At 42.8% G+C, this 12,317-nt stretch overlaps 1 protein-coding gene across 2 annotated transcripts; it reads right to left on the bottom strand.

Moving 5' to 3' along the window:
* Positions 1 to 6,842: 6,842 nt before the first annotated feature.
* On the bottom strand, positions 6,843 to 11,595 carry LOC112579917 (disintegrin and metalloproteinase domain-containing protein 1a). Of its 2 annotated transcripts, XM_045163063.1 has the most exons (2): positions 7,534 to 11,595; positions 6,843 to 7,488 (listed from the first exon to the last, which is right to left on the bottom strand). In XM_045163063.1, exons 1-2 carry the CDS (start codon positions 10,201 to 10,203, stop codon positions 7,417 to 7,419), a joined length of 2,742 nt encoding a protein of 913 aa, XP_045018998.1. In that variant the 5' UTR covers positions 10,204 to 11,595; the 3' UTR covers positions 6,843 to 7,416. The 2 variants fall into 2 exon arrangements, with proteins under 2 accessions (XP_045018998.1, XP_025123308.3); XM_025267523.3 differs by having other exon boundaries at positions 6,843 to 11,595.
* Between the last annotated feature and the right edge of the window lie 722 nt (positions 11,596 to 12,317).

Here is a 12,317-nt window from a genome sequence, read left to right as displayed (position 1 = left end):
TCGTGCCTGCCCTGAATATCTGTAAATGTCTTCAGAAAAACGCACGAAAACCTTGCTGGCACAGACATGATCTCAAAATGTACTTCTTTCTACATTTTGCTGTTCAGTTCACTCTAATTTCTTCTGGCCTTATAATTTCACTGAGAAAAATATTAATAGAAGCAATCAAAAGAATGCCTCCACATATAAACACTAGCTGAGTCCACCACCTGTATCTAAATGTTCCCCCCACTATCGTGAATAAATTGTCCTTGCTCCAGTCTAAGACTAGTCCTTTTACTTGTGTGTGGGGTGTCCTTCCCTTTTAATTTCTCATGGACTTCATTCACTCTTACCTTTCTCCCTTCTCTCTTTTACATCTTGGGCATCTGTTTGTCCGCTGGATCCAGTCTTACTATTTGCTGTAATTTCTCACCTTTATAAAACCATCCCTCTCAGCGCACAGCACCTTCCAGTCACCGTCTAGTTTCTCCTTTTCTGTTTTACAGTGAAATTCTTTGAAAGAGTGTAGAGACATTCTGTTCCAGTTTGTACCACTCCTTTCTTTATTTTCTCAAATGTTTTTTATTTTGATCCTAACACAGTCACAAAATATGCATAAAGCATAAATGTGCTTTTCAGTGAATTAGTATTAAATAAAATGAAAAAGGCAATACCTTATGATCTCACATATCTGAGGTTCCACAAATAGCCAAGTTTATGGAGACAGAACGTAGAATACAGGTTACCCTCGGTAGGGAAGTAGAGGAATGGGGAGTTCTTGCAGACTTTCAGTTTAGGATGATGAAAAATTCTGGAAGTGGATATTGATGATGGTTGCACAACAACATGAATGAACTTAATACCAGTGAACTGTGCACTTAAAAATGGTTAAGATGGTTAATTTAATATTGTGTGTATTTTACTGAAAAAGAGAGAAATAGCAAGGAAGGGAGGGAGGGTGGAGAGAGAGAAACAGCTGTGTTAAGTACAGCCCTGATGAGGTAATCAGTACTTTTAGCTTCATAGAAGTCACCTGCGTGCCATTGCCAATCTCATGCCCTCCTGCTTCAGAGAGATCATGATCTTGTCTTTTGTGATACCTACTTCCTCATCTTCTTTATTATTTTTGCTTCCTAAATGTGTGCATCCCCAAATTATATCATTTTACTTTAGTTGTCTTTTAATAACAGCTTTATTGAGATATAAAAGTCACATACCAGAACGCTCTTCCTTTTAAGTGTACAATTCAGTGGTTTGTAGTATGATCGAAAAGTTATGCAGTCATCACCACAAGCAATTTTGGAACATTTTCCTCATGCCAAAATAAAACTCCCATGTCCATTAGCAGTCGCTCTCCACTCTCTGCTCCCTGCAGCCCCTGGTCACCACTACTCTCCTTTCTATCTCTATGATTTTGTCTATTCTTGACAATCCATAGCAATGGATTCCTATATTATAGTTATAGTCCTCTGTGGTTGGCTTATTTCACCTCACATAAAGTTTTCAAAGCCGTATCATGGCAGATACCAATAGTTTATTTCCTTTTGGCAAAATAACATTTTTTTGATATTGATATATCATAGTTTTTGATTCATCAATTTTGAACATCATGTGAATGCAGAGTTCCAAAGAATAGCAAGAAGAGATAAGAAAGCCTTCCTCAGCAATCAATGCAAGGAAATAGAGGAAAACAACAGAATGGGAAACACTAGACATCTCTTCAAGAAAATTAGAGATACCAAGGGAACATTTCATGCAAAGATGGGCTCGATAAAGAACAGAAATGGTATGGACCTAACAGAAGTCAGAAGATATTAAGAAGAGGTGACAAGAATACACAGAAGAACTGTACAAAAAAGATCTTCCCGACCAAGATAATCACAATGGTGTGATCACTCACCTAGAGCCAGACATCCTGGAATGTGAAGTCAAGTGGGCCTTAGAAAGCATCACTAGGAACAAAGCTAGTGGAGGTGATGGAATTCCAGTTGAGCTCTTTCAAATCCTGAAAGATGATGCTGTGAAAGTGCTGCACTCAATATGCCAGCAAATTTGGAAAACTCAGCAGTGGCCACAGGACTGGAAAAGGTCAGCCTTCATTCCAAAGAAAGGCAATGGCAACGAATGCTCAAACTACCACACAATTGCACTCATCTCACACGCTAGTAAAGTAATGCTCAAAATTCTCCAAGCCAGGCTTCAGCAATACGTGAACCGTGAACTTCCAGATGTTCAAGCTGGTTTTAGAAAAGGCAGAGGAACCAGAGATCAAATTGCCAACATGTGCTGGATCATGGAAAAAGCAAGAGTTCCAGAAAAACATCTATTTCTGCTTTATTGACTGTGCCAAAGCCTTTGACTGTGTGGATCACAACATACTGTGGAAAATTCTGAAAGAGATGGGAATATCAGACCACCTGGCCTGCTTCTTGAGAAACCTATATGCAGGTCAGGAAGCAACAGTTAGAACTGGACATGGAACAACAGACTGGTTCCAAATAGGAAAAGGAGTATGTCAAGGCTGTATATTGTCACCCTGCTTATTTAACTTATATGCAGAGTACATCATGAGAAACGCTAGGCTGGAAGAAGCACGAGCTGGAATCAAGATTGCCGGGAGAAATATCAATAACCTCAGATATGCAGATGACACCACCCTTATGGCAGAAAGTGAAGGGGAACTCAAAAGCCTCTTGATGAAAGTGAAAGTGGAGAGTGTAAAAGTTGGCTTAAAGCTCAACATTCAGAAAACGAAGATCATGGCATCTGGTCCCATCACTTCATGGGAAATAGATGGGGAAACAGTGGAAACAGTGGCAGACTTTATTTTGGGGGGCTCCAAAATCACTGCAGATGGTGACTGCAGCCATGCAATTAAAAGACGCTTACTCCCTGGAAGGAAAGTTATGACCAACCTAGACAGCATATTAAAAAGCAGAGACATTACTTTGCCAACAAAGGTCCATCTAGTCAAGGCTATGGTTTTTCCAGTAGTCATGTGTGGAAGTGGGAGTTGGACTGTGAAGAAAGCTGAGCGCCGAAGAATTGATGCTTTTGAACTGTGGTGCTGGAGAAGACTCTTGAGAGTCCCTTGGACTGCAAGGAGATGCAACCAGTCCATCCTAAAGGAGATCAATCCTGGGTGTTCTTTGGAAGGACTGATGCTGAAGCTGACGCTCCAATACTTTGTCCACCTGATGCGAAGAACTCACTTGTTGGAGAAGACCCTGATGCTGGGAAAGATTGAGGGCAGGAGGAGAAGGGGACGACAGAGGATGAGATGGTTGGATGGCGTCGTCAGCTCAATGGACATGAGTTTGAGCAAGCTCCGGGAGCTGGCTGATTGACAAGGAAGCCTGGCGTGCTGCAGTCCATGAGGTTGCAACCTAGCGACTGAGTAACAACAACAACCGCTCACATAATTTGCCCTTTTAAAACAGGGTGTCTTGTTGAGTTGTAAGAGTTCTAAATGATTCATGGGTACTAGCTAACCTCCGTCAGTATATAATTTACAAATATTTTCTCCGATTCTGTGGGCTTTTGCACTTTCTCAATGGTTACCTCTTAGAGTGGAAAATTATCTCATTTTTTTCTTTGGATTTTTTTCATTCTGTTAAAACATTCAGAATATGAAATTTTCCATTTTAACCAATTTTAAGTGTACAAGTCAGTGGTACTAAGTAACGTCCCTGTTGTGCTACATTCAGTTCAGTAAAGTCGCTCAGTCGTGTCCGACTCTTTGCGGCCCCATGAACCCCAGCACGCCAGGCCTCCCTGTCCATCTCCAACTCCTGGAGTCCACCCAAACCCATGTCCATTGAGTCGGTGATGCCATCCAACCATTTCATCCTCTGTCGTCCCCTTCTCCTCCTGCCCTCAATCTTTCCCAGCATCAGGGTCTTTTCAAATGAGTCAGCTCTTCACATCAGGTGGCCAAAGTATTGGAGTTTCAGCTTCAACATCAGTCCTACCAATGAACACCCAGGACTGATCTCCTTTAGGATGGACTGGTTGGATCTCCTTGCAGTCCAAGGGACTCTCAAGAGTCTTCTCCAACACCACAGTTCAAAAGCATCAGTTCTTATCACTGTCCATCTCCAGGACTCTTCGTTAGGTAAAAATGAAACTATACTCATTAAAGTATAAATCCCCATTATCTTCTTTCCCTTAGCCCCTAGCAACCTCTATCCTACTTGCTGTCTGTATGATTTTACTACACAAGTACATCAGTTAAGTGGAATCTGACAGTATTTGTCTTCTTGCGACAAGCTTATTTCACTTAGCCTAATGTCCTCAAGATCCATCCATGTTGTGGCAGTTTGCAGACTTTCCTCTTTTTTATGGGGGAATAATATTCCATCGTATGTATAGCCCACCTTTCGCTTCTCCATTCACCCCTCTGTGGGCACTCAGGTTGCTTCCACATTTTAGCTGTTGTGAATAATGCTGCTCTGAACATTACAGGTATGGACATACAAATCTGTCTTTGGGATCCTGCTTTGCATCCTTCTGGACTTATACCTAGAAGTGAACTTGCTGGATCACATGGTCATTCTATTTTTAATATCTTTCAGGAGCTACCATACCATTCCACAGCAGCTGTAGCATTTTACCTTCCCACCAGTAGGGCACAAGTGTTCCAGTTTTCTCCACCTCCTCTCCAACACTTGTTCTTTTCTGTTTTCTTTTGTTTTTGTAGTGGCCATGCTAATGGATATGAGGTGGTATCTCATTGTAGTTTAGCCTGACATTTCCCTAAGGATGAGTGACATTGAGCATCTTTTCATATGCGAAAGGTCATTTGTGTATCTTCTTTGGAGAAATTTCCATTTGAGTCCTTTGCCCATGTTTTGAATCAGGCTGTTTGGGTTTTTGTTGTTGAGTTTTAGGAGTTTTCGCTATGTATTTTGGATAGTAGTTCCTTATCAGATATATGATTCGCAACTATTTTCTCTCATTCTGTGGGTGGCCTTTTCACTCTGTGAATATATAGTAATTTTGGATGCACAAAATTTAAATATTTTCCTAAAGTCCATTTTGTCTGTTTTTCTTCTGTTGCCTGTGCTTTTGGTGTCATAGCTGAGAAACCTTTGCCAAACCCAGTGCTGTGAAACTTTTGCCTTACGCTTTCTCCTATGAGGTTTATAGGAATACAAGTTTCCTGAATGGGGATTCTCCAGGAGCCTGCCAGACACGCAAACTAGTAGTAATGCTATGGGTAGGCTTTTGAGGGAGCTCCCAGACTGTTCTGTCCATTCTACCAGGCTGCCTGTTTTCACAGCCATTGCAGTTGAGATGATGCAGTTGAGCTGTACTTGAGATGACTCGTGGGCACCTGAGGAGAAGGCTATGGGAGTAGGGTAGTTAAAAGTTCACACACCTCACTGCTCTCACCAAGATTCAGCTGTTCTGTTGTTCTATGACTTAGACAGTTTCCACACTTGAAAAAAGTTGATTGTGACTGTTTTTGCCCGTGTTACCACTGCTTTTATGGAGGAGGGGGCTTCTGTAGACCCTTATTGTGACCTTTTGGAAGTGCTTCCCATTTTCCCTCTTCACTTGATATGAAGCCAGATGAATGCAGTGTTAATGTACAGCCTCTTTAGTTCCACAGTAGTATTTAAGCTTACTAGGTGCTTTTGTGTGCCACTGTGGTTCATTCGTTTCCATTGCTCTGCTCCTGTATTCTCTGTGTGGATCTGTCACAGTTTAACATCCATTGTATTATCTGTGAATACAACGTGGAGTTCTTGTGGAATACTGTGAAGTATGCTTCTGTGTCCATTATTATCTAGTAAGAGGATGCAGATGTCAGGGTAGAAAGGTCAAGGGTATTCAGTATATGCTATTTCAAAGTGGCATGCCAGTTTACATTTCTAAAGCAATTGATGAGAGTTTCCACTGTTCCACGGTAATACTTGGAATTTTCCTTCTTCTGTTATCAGTCTTGTGAGTGTATGGTGATATCTGCCTATGGCTAGATAACCTGCATTTCTCTGAATACTAAAGAGGTTGGACACCTTCACAAATGGGTTCGGGCCCATCTTTTGCATTTTGACTCCACTGGAATAAGCTTTCACCCCCATGCATCCATCCAAACTGCCAGCTCCGGGATGTCAGTGGATAAACAACTCTCCGTTGTCAAATCTAATGATCAACATGGGGCCCTCAGGCTATGGACCTACCAGCAACTTTTAAAGATAATGGGTGTGTTCTGACTTGCTTTTTAAAAGAATCACTGTGTCTGCTGGGTGAAAAATAGACTCTTGTGGGAGCAGAGAGGTCAGGTAAATACTTCTGCATTTGTCTAGGAGAGAGTGATGGTGACACACGTTCCACTCCTTACCAACTCTAGAGCAGAACTCTCCAGCCTCTGTTTCTTCGTGTACAAGATGGAGTCTCATGCTGTGCATGGGAGGATTAAATTAAGGATGCATGTAGAGTATTTAGCACAGTGTCAGTGATGGTACATGTGCTTGGGGGTATTGCTCAGGGGTAGAGCATCTGACTGCACACACTGTCTTGGGTAGAGTTGGTGATGTTACATGTGCTTTGTGCTCTCTTTACACACAGTTGACCCCCCTCCAAAGCTCTGTTTCTTTAGACTGTCAATCAGCAATATATTAACTTAAAAATCAGAAATAAACATAAGTAGAAAAACAGAAAAAAAAAGCAATAATTATTCATTCCAGCTGAACTCCACACTAGACAAGGTTGTCTCTTGCCTAAGTGCTCTCCTTCCCTCATGCACCACCCCCATACATCCAAGGTGATCAGATCCCCCTGGAGCAGATGTAGCCCCTTCCAAGAGAGCCGCAAAATAAAGAAGCCCCAAGGACTAGGCACTATGGAGTCTGAAGTGATGCTTCTTAAAATAGCTTTTTATTTAAAATCATTTCCTATTCATGAATAGTAATTGTTGAAGCAAATTAGATTACTGAACAGATAACATTCTTTAAATAATATGTATGAGTGGGATGAATGATCCTGTGATAATCTTAGGTGCAAATAATAGTGTATATCAAACAGTGCAGATGGAAGATAGTATGCTGTGAACAGTAATTTCAGGTCAGAAATTGGCCCAACTAAAAGATGACATTGATAAGTATGATTCATGAGGAGAACTTACATAAAATTGTTTCGTGAAATGGGAAAAAAGCAGAAGTGTAGAATATTTTACATATGACTTCACATATGAATATATAACCAAATTAATAAAATGAATACGAAAAAAAATAAAATAAAATAAAATGAATACTGAAAACATTGTCATCCTGTTCCTATGTTGTTATGTTTCTGTAGACTATCCCTGTCAGAGTTACAGGGTCCATCAGTTCTCACTTCACCTTTGCTTCTGTGAGTGCCTTATTCCCACTCAGTGCTTGAGACATTTGGTATTTTTGAATTCTTCCTCCAGTACACTTCTGCCTTTGGTTATCCTTGTCCTTCACCTGCTGCCTCTTGTGATGCTGGCTGTCCTGGTGGTGGGGCCTCCGGTGGGGGTGCCTCTGGTGGGGGTGGCGCCGGTGCGGGTGTCTCTGGTGGGGGTGCCTCCGGTGGAGGTGGCGCCGGTGCGGGTGTCTCTGGTGCGGGTGCCTCCGGTGGAGGTGGCGCCGGTGCGGGTGTCTCTGGTGCGGGTGCCTCTGGTGGGGGTGCCTCCGGTGCAGGTGCCTCCAGTTCGGGTGCCTCTGGAGGTGGTGCCCCCGGCGGCGATGGCTCTGGTGGCGGGCCCTGCTCTGGTGGTGGGCCCTGCTCTGTTGGGGGGCCCTGCTCTGGTAGGGGAACCTGCTCTGGTGGGGGGCCCCCTTCTGACCCCTCTTGTATCCCCATTGGGAGGAGCTCCATTATGAATACCTCACTACTGGTTTCCTCTGTAGTCTCATCTGAGGCACCCCCTGGGGTCTCTACTGATTCAATTCCAGTCCTGAGACTAATAAATAGTATTACAATTATCAAAAGTACTAACAGTATTGAAGGGACTATGAAAACAATGTTGCCAATACCTTGAATCTCATTACTACGTCTCTTTGGAATTTCACTTTCACCTCCACTTGAATGTTGAATTGATGTGCTAGGAGGACCACTGTCTACACTACCACCGTCTCCTGGATCTTTGCAGTCAGGGGGCGCATAGCCATCCTCACAATGGCAGTGCCTAAAATTGTTGCAAACTCCTTTCCCGTTACACAGTTCTGTTGTCTCACAGTTGTACCCAAGTGAGGTGTAATCAGTACACAAGTGATTCATGCAGACTTTGTGTGGGGCACAGAGAGTGCCAGTGTGTGCATCTCCATCATCAGGGATATCAGCAGTGTCATAGGCATCCATGCTCCAGCACCAGTCATCTTTGTGAGCGACCTGGATCAGTGTATGATTGGGTTTGAGTTGTGGTATCTCTCTAACATTTGTACATATAAGTTTGCCACAAAATATGTTATCATCTGCACACTTCAGATATGTTAACCTCGGTGAGCTGGTGGTGCCACAGTTTCCAAACCGGTCCCCTCTTGTGTTCATTGAAACGTAACACATTTCTGGGGCAGACCTTGCAGGGGACCCATATATATCCATGCATTGATTGTCAGGGTTCTTACACCGACCTCCAGCACAGTAGTGAATTCTATCACACGTGGTACCATCTAGCTTATAGCTGTCCCTGGGACATTCTCCCGAGGAACCATTACAATACTCTGGGAGGTCACACTCTCCCAGAGCAGCACGGCACATGAATCCCTGGTATCTCAGGCGACATTTATCACAGCAGAGTCCATCACTACATTCTGCATGCTCTCTCAGCTTACATCTGGTGTCACAGCATGGGTGCATTTCACAGTTAGAACCACAGTCGCACTGCTCATCTCCTTCTACAATGGCATCGCCACAGCGGGAAGCCCTCCGTGAGCGGCCTTTGTGCCCAGGCTGGTTGAACAGGCAGGCCCCCTTGTGTTCCCAGAGGAACCGGTGGAAGAAGTCAGAGCTGCAGTTGCTGAAGCCACTTTCTTTAGTGATGTTTTCATGCATGAGGCAGAAGGGCCTGTCTTTACAAATGCAGGCCGAATGGTCGTGCCGAATACCCAAGTTGTGTCCAAGCTCATGGACCATGAGCGCTGCAAACAGGAGGACATCCTCGTGGTGGAAGGATTCCACGGCTGCCGCAAAATCACTGGAGCAGGCACCACTGAGAAATGCCTGCCCCGTATCCTCTGTAGGATGCTGTCCCACGATCATGTGGGCAACATCATGCTTCACACGATGGAGGAGCTTCTCTTGTCTCCAGCTGTTGAAATTCCTGAGTGCAACTTGCAGGTCCACGGGGACCTCTGTGAGGTCCCCCTCAGTCCAAATCTCCATTCCAGCCAGCACCACCTCTGTGTTTATTCCCCTTGTGAAGCTGTTGGCCAGAGCGATGATGTCCATTACTCTCTGGACCGTCTGATTGACGTCACTGCCCCACATTTGGAACCGCTGGTTGTTGACCACGACAAACATCTCCACGTACTTGGTATGTGACCACAAGTCGGATGGCACCTGCCAGCTGTGAGGCTTGCCGCTGTCTGGTCGCCGGCTGGTGGACGCCACTTGGCTGTCTCTGGACGTGACGCCACAGGAGACTCGAGCTTCGTGGGCCATGGCGTACAACAGGTGTTCAAACCGTTTGGAAGAGTGCACGGGCTCAACGCCATAGGATTTCCCCCCCTTAATCAGGAGGCCCCTGAGGCCTGAACAGGTGTTGACAGAAACAAAAGAACCTGGGACTCCTTCTATGTAGCCTTCGTAGTGACAGTCCCGCGAGATGAGAGGCATTTCCTGCCCCAGGATGCCATCGTGGTAGCTGAAGACCGGGAAGTTATCCACAAAATAGTCGCTCTTCAGCGTCAGGTGAATCAGCTGCCTCTGGCCCTGCATAAATAGCACATAGGAGAGCTTTTCCACTTGGTCTTCCCTTCCTTCCACTGTCAGACTCTTGGGAATGACTACTTCATAGGAAGAGTGATATGGTGAGCCCAGGTCACAGTACAGGCTCGGCAGGGAAATCAGTACCAAGAACAACAGGATCCCCAACCTGGCACATGAAAGTCCTGGCACCAGGGCCAGCCTCAAGCCCTTCATGTGAGAAGCCCAAGTTTGAAGCACTCTGATAGCCTCAGACATAGCCACTTGCCTTTTCCATAGAGAAGGCAGTACAGAGGCAGAGTCTCTCACAGACGCTGCCACTGACATGGCCCTAGTGAATCAGTTGATGATGCAGGGCTTGTGTCCAACAGAAGCAGTTGCTCTCCTTGCCATGCTGTGCCTGGGAAATTCAGCTGTTAGCCCCAGATCTATGCTGGATCCCTTCTGGGTGGGTGCTGCCCAACTCTTGAGTCTTACATACCTTGGGGCTGTGTTTCTGTTGTTTTTCTCTCTTGGTCTTCAGTGGTTTGCTTACTATATGACCCCCTTCCAACAGCAACGGTTTTAATGGTCCGTAGCCAAGTAGACGGCCTCTAATGGTTTCAAGTCAGTAGTTTTACTCAGGCAAATTATCCTTGTCCTCAGCCCAGTCCACAGTATTCCTGATATCCGTTAATCTGCTCATTCTCTGAAACCCAACATTCTGGCAGGAGGTCACGGGGGAGGGGATGGGGATTCTTTGGGCACCCCAGAGCGGGATGATGCTCTTTGTTGCCTACTGCCTCTTTTCCTGGTATCTGTAGCACTCACAGCATTGTTTCTCAGTCCAGTCCTCCTTTGTCAGGATCTGTTTTTTTTTTGTTTAATTCAAGCAAACTTCTACATGGGTGCAGAAATTCTCCTTCATTCACTTTTTTCATGACAGATGAGTTTAGACATTTTATATCTGCATATAAACATAATTTTCCTCCATAAGAAGTATTCTGAATGTATAGACATACTAACTGTTAAATGAAAGAAGCTCAGTTTCACTATGGAGACTAACAAGTGACTAGGATTGAAGTTCAGTTTCTCCCAACATAAAAACAAACCCTGGAGTAAAACTAAACTCTGAATAACCAGGTTATCTAGTTACCATTTCATCAAGAAAATAAAAATGCACTGTATAAGAATTTTTTAAAGACGTCTTTGTTTTTGTAACTAAAACTGAACCATACTGTCTATGAATGTCTTTTGATTTTGATGTTGATCTGTTAATATTTAGTAGTATAGATTTAAAAGGAAAAAAGGGAAAAAAAGCTTTATCTATCATGTTCTTTGCCCAGTTATTCTTTTTTGCATCCTAATATCAACTAAAGTAAGAGTCTACATCTTTTATCTTGCGTTAAAATAATTTTGTATTAAGTCAAATACTTACAATATAAAGCCTTCAAAATAAGGGTTAGGAATATAAGTACCGCACAAAAATGGAGAGATGCACTATATAATTCGAAAAAGAATGGTATACAAGATTTCAGATATAAGCATGAGCACATGAATTCACTAACCCTTTCCAGTTAATAATGTTTAATTCCTAACACAGACAAGGAAATTTATCCATATCTAGCAAGAAAATTAATACCATCATATCACCCATTAAAAATTTACAGCAAAAATGGTGAAATGATTTCTAGGTGTATTTCCTTCCTCCTTGTATTTTATATAAGAGAAAAGCCTCTTAAAATTATGTAACTTGGAAACTATCACAGATTTTAGATGTTCCCCTGTTCTTAAGCAAACAGAAAGGACAAATTTGATCAAGTCATTTTATGGGACAAAAGAATCAAATCAATAATGAAAGACCACTTCTACTATGTAAATAAATAAAAATATAATTAAAATTAAATATCCAGTTTTCCAATTCTCAAATTGAAACATTTTCATCAATACACATGTACGCAAAAGTATTCACACACAGGATCTGATTTAAATCATTTGACTTCAATAATTCCTTCAACTTGTTCTCTCTCGAATACAAAAACAAATTTCTTTTTTAAAAAGCATTTCCTCCTATCTGCATGTTTCAGACAATTAACTTCTGACAAGTGTTTCCTAGCTTATAAAATACATTAGCCAGAAAAATACAAATGTTGTTCCACATCAAATAGATTAATAATTGTGGTACAATCTAAAGGTATTTGAGTGATAAGTAATGGTTATATAGTAAGCAGAGGGTTGGCAAATCATGTAGGAAAACTGAAGACTCTAAACTTCCTGCCTATGAGAACTATTCTTAGAATTTGAACTTTCTGCAGATACAGGTATTAGAGGGACAGGTCAAAAGAGACAAGGATGATTTTGTTTCATTTCCAGTACATGTTAATTTTGCTTTATTACCAAACCTGACTGGTAAAGTTAAAGCAGAATATGCTACTGGTCTACAAACTCCCCATAAACAAAAC

Source organism: Bubalus bubalis, chromosome 17, assembly GCF_019923935.1.
Source record: "Bubalus bubalis isolate 160015118507 breed Murrah chromosome 17, NDDB_SH_1, whole genome shotgun sequence".
In the NCBI taxonomy this organism is placed as follows: Eukaryota; Metazoa; Chordata; class Mammalia; order Artiodactyla; family Bovidae; genus Bubalus; species Bubalus bubalis.
Note: the sequence above shows the minus strand (reverse complement) of the source record. Positions and strands in the feature narration are given on the sequence as shown.

What these genes read in the sequence shown, in the direction of transcription:
- LOC112579917 (XM_025267523.3), bottom strand. Translation starts at nt 10,203, where the DNA reads ATGTCAGTGGCAGCGTCTGTGAGAGACTCTGCCTCTGTACTGCCTTCT.